Source organism: Nipponia nippon, unplaced genomic scaffold (assembly GCF_047370975.1).
Source record: "Nipponia nippon isolate SJK-2023a ecotype South Korea unplaced genomic scaffold, ASM4737097v1 scaffold_23, whole genome shotgun sequence".
Taxonomy (NCBI): Eukaryota; Metazoa; Chordata; class Aves; order Pelecaniformes; family Threskiornithidae; genus Nipponia; species Nipponia nippon.
The window spans coordinates 2,482,474-2,490,552 of NW_028262340.1; the positions used below are offsets into that span (position 1 = coordinate 2,482,474).

Sequence of the window (8,079 nt, forward strand, 5' to 3'; positions counted from 1 at the left end):
GTGGTCTCCATAATTAGAGGCTTTCATGGCTTGAAAAGTAACCTTCAGATCCTTCCTAGAACCCAGCTTTCAGCTTTTTCATCACCCTGCTTCCCACAGAATATGGCACCCATTGCTTCCACCCTCCCCACACAGGTACCATCCATCACAGTCCCCACTTCATTCCCAATTGCAAGCCAGTCCCAGGGGCATGATGGGGCGTCCCTGAGCATTCCACTTTGCTCCTGCATATGGAGTGGCTTAGACACCACCAGTGCAAATGTTGCTTAATCTCCCTGGATCTGCTGTTGCTGCGCCTCTATCAGCCGCAAAGGAACTGGATTTACTGCAGGCAGCAGTCTCCCTTTTCTAGCATTGGGGCAGGCACCTTCAGCGCTCTCCTTTGCAGTGCCAAACAGCTGCAACAGCATGAATCTCACTTGACTTACTGCTTTCCCAGGGCTGAATTAAAAATTCACATGTCTCATTTTAGCTTTAAAGAGTAGTCCTCTCCCAGTCATCATCACATCTTCTGGGATTGACTCTCCAGGCTGTGCAGTGAGGTAGGTTGTACCCATATTGTGATAAATGCAGTAATATGCATTCTACATGACCCAGGGGGCTAGGCAATGATATTACACAGCACAGTAATATTTCATTCAATCAGATACAGGCACAAGAGAGGACCGTGTTTTAAAACGAAGGGAGGAATTTTATTAGTTAGAAATTGGTTTCAAAAACAGAGCCCCCACTCAATTGCATTTCTTTCTCTCTTGGCCAAACCCTAAAACGCTGAGAGTCGACCCCTTGACTGGCGTAAATTGTGAAAGTTAATGTGGCCATGATGCTTTATGATGAAGTTCTGGCTTGTATTAGTTCTACGCCAGTGTAAGCCCTCTGAGTGCCAGGAAATAATTCCAGCTTATAATTGAGATCTGTATCTGGCCCCCAAAGAGTAACTGTAGTCTATAGCACACAGCTAATGGTTTTATTAAGAACTTTTCAGTTCTCCTGCTACTTTATGGGAACATTTTTGCAATAGATGGGTAAGTATTTTATCACTAGGAGCAGAAAAGAAAAATACTCCTTCAACTTTTCTGGATGCTAGAGTATCTTAGTACAAGGCTGCCTACTTGTAAGCAAGGCATTGTCTCTGTGCTGAGGAGCGGCAGGATGAGGTGACAGGGATTTAATTTGGATCCCCAGGGGGATTGCCATTACATGAAGATCTAGCCTAGGGTGGACCTGCATGTCTGCTCGAAGTACTGTCCTTCTTTTGACAAAACTGGTATGATTTCTCCTTACCCACAAGTATTTTTCTCAATAATGTTGAAATCCTGCATGGATCTTACAGATGTTTTGGGGGTCAACTTCTTTATTTAAAATTCTGTCTTCTTTTACTATCTTGATTAGGGGTTTTGACTAAATGTAAACGCTCTTCCTCCCAGCTTGGGGTTTCATTTGCAGAACAGTAAACTGACGCCATTCATCAATAGTTAGAATAGAATAGACTATTTCATTCGGAAGGGACCTACAGCGATTATATAGTCAGACTGCCTGAACACTTTAGGGCTGACCAAGAAAAAAAATCCTATTGAAGGCATTATCCAAATGCCTCTTAAACACTGACAGGCACGGGGCATCGCCCACTTCTCTGGGAAGCCTCTTCCAGTGTTTGACCACCCTCTTGGTAAAGAAATGCTTCCTCATGTCCCGTGTAAACATTCCCTGGCGCAATTTTGAACCATTCCCATGTGTCCTACGACTGGATACCAGGATCAGCATGTCCCCTCTGGATACCTCTCCATGTCCCCTCCTCATCAAGTTGTAGAGAGCAATGAGGCTGATAACATTGGCATTGAGATTGATATCATGAGGCATCCAGATCATTGATACAAACAGTGAACAGAACTGGCCCTAGCAGTGAGCCCTGAGGAGCACTGCTGGTGACGGAGCCCTATTCACTACAACCCTCAGACCCCTGCTGTCCAGCCAGTTCTTCACCCACCACACCCTGTACCTGCTCATCTCACACTTGGACAACTTGGCCAGAAGGATGCTTAGGAGGGACAGCATCCAAAGCCTTATGAAATCCAGAAAAACCACATCCACTGTCTTGTCTTCAGCCACGAGGTGGGTGACCTCATCAAAGAAGGACAGAAGAGTAAATCAACAGGAATTGCCCTTGGGAAACCCATCCTGACTGTGCCTGATGATTGCATTATTCTTTAAATGCCCTTCAGTAGCACCCAGCGCAATCTCCTCCATCATTTTCCCAGGTACTGAGGTCAGACCAACAGCTCTGCAGTTTCCTGGGTCCTCCCTCGCACCCTTCTTGGCGATGGCAATACCATTGGCCAGCTTCCAGTCAGCAGGGACCTCCCCAGACTCCCAAGGCCTCGGCTAGATGATCGAGAGGGGGCCTGCCATAACATCCACGAGCTCCTTCGGTACTTGTGGATGAAGCCCATCGGGCCCCATGGACTTAGGAACTTCCAGCTGAGGCAACTGGTCCCTTACAATTTCTCTGTCCACAAATGGAAAGTCACTCTTCCCGCAGTCGTGCTCCTCCGACTCAGAGGACCGGGCTGATAGCTTGGCAAGTTGAGAGAACATCATGGAGTTTCCTGGTTTGGCTTCTCAAGGTTCTGTAGCAGAGAAAAGCAGAGGAAGCCAACCCAAGAAAGGGGTGGGGCGGCAGAGCACCACTTGATTTCATTTGCAAAATACATTTAGCTGGCGCTTCATCTTATGGAGCAGCACGCAGAGCCTGCTGCCAGCTGAGAGCATCACCTGGGTACATGGACAGCCGCAGCAGAAGCAGCGCTCCTGAAATCACAGAGCGGGGGTTATTCCATAGAAGAGGGCATGGGCATTTCTGCACGGGGGCAAGGGGCCCAAGGGAAGAACTTCAGGTCTGGGGCACTTTGATGCCCAGCGCTGCAGCCTTCCCCGTCCCTCCCTGGGGACCAGCTCCCAGGGGCAACGGGACGCAGCACTGCCCTAGCAGGATTTGCCCAAAGGCAACTACGCTTGGATTCACGTCTTGGCTCAAAACAGCTCTCTCCAGGAAAAGAAACCAGGGCTTTCCAGCAATTTCTTCCATCGTCCGCTTCCTGTTGCCAGGAGACAGGCGCCGCACTGTGATGTCACCGTGATGCAACACAGGCGTCACCGTGACGTTGCAGAACTCCCCAGGCAGCCGGCGCCACGGCCCTTCATTCTGCTGAGCGGCAGGACCAAGCCCGGCTGCTCGGGGAAAGGGCCACAGCTGGAAGTTGCAGCCAAGCTGTGAAAAAAGTACTTAAAATGGAGCCGCCATCACCAGAGACATCTGGGGCTTCCAACCCGGAGGAGCCGGATCGGCGGGCAGCTTCAACTTCTCCCAGCCAGCCAGGAGGTGAGGCGGCAGCCGCTGGGGATGCTGCCACCAGACCTCGCGCAGAAGAAAACGCCCTTCAAGGTTTGCCCGATGAATCCCCGGCCCCCACCCTGCGATTTGGTTTCTCGGAGAGCTGTGCCAACACCAACCAGGCTTCAGCCCGCCTCTTCCTCGAGAACCTCTGGGAGATCACTGGCAGCCATCGCTTCCGGTCCATCTGGTGGGGCAACGATGGCAACTGCGTCGTCATCGCAGAAAAACTCTTCAGCGAGGAAGTGCTGGGGAGGAGGGGACCCCTGGCGATCTTTGGAGTGGAGTCCATGAGAGGCTTCATTCTCCAGCTCAACCTCCACGGCTTCTGCAAAATGGAAGGGAATTCGCTCTTATTTGCCTCCATCGAGGAGCTGCAAGCAGCAGCGGCAGCAGGTTCTGCTCTGGGCAAGGTACGTCGGTTCCTCCGCACGCGAAAGAACCCTCGGGACATTCGGGGGTGAGAGGTTCACGTTCAGATAAAATAAGCCTTTACAAGGTAGGAGACGGGGATGGGAGCAAATCCGTGAAAGGGAAACATAGTCCCATTGGATCGTGCTGCTTCTGTGCTTGCTCTGCATCTGGCTGCACCACAAGTTTAAATCTTCTTGTGGCCTCTGTCTAATGCTGACAAGATACACGCCAGCATCACGTTATTCCCAACATGCCCATTCCACGCTGATGTGCCGGAAAACTGGTGGCATTTGGGTTTCTCCATCGGTTTTTAGGCTTTTTAAAACCCTACACTTCTCTGCTCCCAATTGCCCAAGACACAAGGGCGGTTATTACTTAACAAAACCCCATCCGAACATTTGATTCAGCCTCCACTTGAGGTTCAAAATGCCCCAGAGAGTCCTTTTTAATGCCCACGTTTGTCTCTGCTGATGCAGATGCTTAGTTATCGCATCTCTCTCTCCTCCGTGCAATGATGGCAACTAACTCCTCTCCTTTGCCTTCTGTAGCTGCTCTTCTACTACAACCCCTTTTTTAGGAGAGATTACCCCGGCCTCCTCCGCATGTTTATACAAAGTGCTGGTGACAGAAAGGGAGCCCCGGCTGCATCCCCGCTGGGCGCCCAGCCGAAGGAAGACCACGCGAGAAGACGACGACCTCATGCCCAGCCGGCGGTAGGAGCTGCGGAGCAGGAGAACGACACCCAGACATCTGCAACCACCAGCTCCGCACCGACCGAGCCACGGGCTGACACAACCGCCCGCACGGGCGGTGCCGGTCCACCCCCGCCAAAACGGCGCCGCAGCCACAGCCCCGCTGGCATCCAGGAGGCACCTCCTGCTCCATCCACGGCTTCACCGCCCCGTGTCTCACCGCCTGCCCCAAACACTCCCTTCCCACCAGCCACGGGACTCCCCGCACTGCCCTCCGGGCAGACAAATGGAGCTGCTGTGCAGGTCCCCGGGGCTGGCCTGCCTCTGTTCTGCGCTCCATGGTTTGCCATGGCCGCACTGGCCGCGGCTTCTGCCGTTGCCATGTCAGGGCCACCGCACGGCCAAGCTCCAACCCACCGCCACTGCCCAACCTGCACCTGCGGACCAAATACCGCAGCTGCCGGCAACGGGGCTGGACCCCAGCGGGGGCTGCACCAGAAAGAGCAGAGGTCTTAGCTAGCACCTAAGCGTCATAGAGGTAGAAACACATTAGGATAGGAATAAGTCATAAGCCATTGTTTCTTGTTCTCACTAATAAATCTGTTCAAGTTCTCTTGTCCTGTCTCTACAGTCTCATGGTCACTGTCTCGACGCCCGGGGCGGGCCGTTGCCTGCAGGGACATGAAGGGTTTGGCTCCAGCCCGCGAAAGCCAAAGGCCCCAGGCCCTAGCGCTGCACTCAGCAAAACTCAGCAGAAGGCCAACCTGGGGCTTCTCCAGGAGCTGCGCCAGCACCCAGGGCCACTCCAACCAAACCAATCCCTCAGGGCTCTTGCGGAGTCCATGCCCCTGCCTCCCCCAGCTCAGAGCAGGGGCAAGGGGCAGCGGGGCTGCGGGGAGCGGACGAGGGCTTCTCCTGCCCATCCGACACCACAGCTGGGGAGAACTACAGCACTGCAGCTGGCAAAGCCATAAATCTGTCCTGCAGGAGTCACCCGTTGCACCGACCGGAGGAAGAACCTCTCCCATCACCAGAGAACTGGAGAATGATAGAATAGTTGGGGTTGGAAGGGACCTTTAAAGGTCATCTAGTCCAACCCTCCTGCAATGAGCAGGGACATCTTCAACTCGATCAGGTTGCTCAGAGCCCCGTCCAACCTCACCTTGAACGTTTCCAGGGATGGAGCATCTACCACCTCTCTGGGCAACCTGTGCCAGTGTTTCACCACCCTCATCGTAAAAAATTTCTTCCTTATATCTAGGCCGAATTACACCACCAGTTCACCCTCCCAGCTTCAACACCTCTCTGCACACAGAGGGAAGCCAGGCAGGGCCGTCCCGTCGGGAGCAAAGCCCGCAAGCCTTGCAGCAGTCACTGCTGCCAGCCAGGGCTCCATGCGGCAATGTGCCCAGCCCAGTCCTTGTGGTGGGACCGCAGAGCCTGCCCACCCATGCCAGAGCCACCCTGGGGTGCTGGCTCTGCACCGGCAGCCTCTGCTCTGGACGCGCAGAGGCAAGAGGCACCATGAGAACTCGATTCTCACATTTTCAGTTGAAAACACCCTTCATGCCTCCGCTCAGAGCATTTCCAGAGGAGTCCATGAATGGCTGCTCACTATCTCATGGGCCGCAGACCACAGCTAAAGCCTTTGTTCTCATTCCTGTTTTCATATGGTCACACTTGCATGACGGACTTCAGTAAAGCCAACACACTCAGTATGTTACTTCTAGGAGCTACTGGGAAGAGAAGCGTTGATTCCTACAGGAGCTAAATCAAACCTTTCCTTTACTGAAAAAGCCACACAGTCCTGGAGAGAGGGAGTAATTTTAAAGGTTGATAGAACATCACTGAGTTTCCTGGGTTTGGTGCTAAAGGTTCACTATTAAAGAAAATTAAGTGCTCTCCAGCCACTCCGCTCCCAATTCAGACTTGTGCCTGGCGTTTCTCCCTCCCAGGTGCAGAATCCGACGTTTGCTCTTGCTCTATTTCATGCCATTGTTGATTGCCCAGTGATGATCGTCCAGTCTATCTAGATCCCTCTGCAAGGCCTCTCGGCCCTCAAGACAGCCAACAGCACCTCCCATTTGCTATCAGCAGCAAACTTGCTAATGGTGCATTCCACTCCTGCATCCAGATCGTTGATGCAAACACTGAACGGAACCGGCCCTAGCACTGAGCCCTGAGGAGCACCGCTGGTGACCGGTCCCCTGCCAGATGGAGCTCCATTCACTACAACCCTCGGAGCCCTGCTGTCCAGCCAGTTCTTCACCCACTGCACCCTGTACCTGCTCATCTCACACTTGGACAACTTGGCCAGAAGGATGCTTGGGAGGGACAGTGTTGGGCCCCTCACTACAAGAAGGACATTGAGGTGCTGGAGCGTGTCCAAAGAAGGGTGACGAAGCTGGTGAAGGGTCTAGAGCACAAGTCTTACGAGGAGCGGCTGGGGGAGCTGGGGTTGTTTAGTCTGGAGAAGAGGAGGCTGAGGGGAGACCTTATTGCTCTCTACAACTCCCTGAAAGGAGGCTGGAGCCGGGGGGAGGGGGGGTCGGTCGGTCTCTTCTCCCCAGGAACAAGCGATAGGACAAGAGGAAACGGCCTCAGGCTGCGCCAGGGCAGGTTTGGGTTGGATATTAGGAAAAACTTCTTCACCCAAAGGGCTGTCAGGCCCTGGCCCAGGCTGCCCAGGGCAGGGGCTGAGTCTCCATGCCTGGAGGGATTTAAAAGACAGGTAGACGTGGTGCTTGAGGACATGGTTTAGTGGTGAACTTGGCAGTGCTGGGTTAACGGTTGGACTCGAGGATCTTAAGGGTCTTTTCCAACCTTAATGATTCTGTGATTTTATGAAATCCAGAAAAACCACATCCACTGTCTTGTCTTCAGCCACGAGGTGGGTGACCTCATCAAAGAAGGACAGAAGAGTAAATCAACAGGAATTGCCCTTGGGAAACCCATCCTGACTGTGCCTGATGATTGCATTATTCTTTAAATGCCCTTCAGTAGCACCCAGCGCAATCTCCTCCATCATTTTCCCAGGTACTGAGGTCAGACCAACAGCTCTGCAGTTTCCTGGGTCCTCCCTCGCACCCTTCTTGGCGATGGCAATACCATTGGCCAGCTTCCAGTCAGCAGGGACCTCCCCAGACTCCCAAGGCCTCGGCTAGATGATCGAGAGGGGGCCTGCCATAACATCCACGAGCTCCTTCGGTACTTGTGGATGAAGCCCATCGGGCCCCATGGACTTAGGAACTTCCAGCTGAGGCAACTGGTCCCTTACAATTTCTCTGTCCACAAATGGAAAGTCACTCTTCCCGCAGTCGTGCTCCTCCGACTCAGAGGACCGGGCTGATAGCTTGGCAAGTTGAGAGAACATCATGGAGTTTCCTGGTTTGGCTTCTCAAGGTTCTGTAGCAGAGAAAAGCAGAGGAAGCCAACCCAAGAAAGGGGTGGGGCGGCAGAGCACCACTTGATTTCATTTGCAAAATACATTTAGCTGGCGCTGCACTTATGCTTCATCTTATGGAGCAGCACGCAGAGCCTGCTGCCAGCTGAGAGCATCACCTGGGTACATGGACAGCCGCA

General features: G+C 53.1%; 1 protein-coding gene across 1 annotated transcript; it reads left to right on the top strand.

Annotated features, from left to right (window-relative positions):
* Window positions 1–3,288: 3,288 nt before the first annotated feature.
* On the top strand, window positions 3,289–5,013 carry LOC148055345 (uncharacterized). Its single transcript, XM_087761278.1, has 2 exons — window positions 3,289–3,804; window positions 4,354–5,013. Exons 1-2 carry the CDS (start codon window positions 3,289–3,291, stop codon window positions 5,011–5,013), a joined length of 1,176 nt encoding a protein of 391 aa, XP_087617404.1.
* Window positions 5,014–8,079: the final 3,066 nt, after the last annotated feature.

What these genes read in the sequence shown, in the direction of transcription:
- LOC148055345 (XM_087761278.1), top strand. Translation starts at nt 3,289, where the DNA reads ATGGAGCCGCCATCACCAGAGACATCTGGGGCTTCCAACCCGGAGGAG. An exon ending in CAGGTTCTGCTCTGGGCAAG is followed by an intron (nt 3,805 to 4,353) that starts GTACGTCGGTTC and finishes TGCCTTCTGTAG; the next exon opens with CTGCTCTTCTACTACAACCC.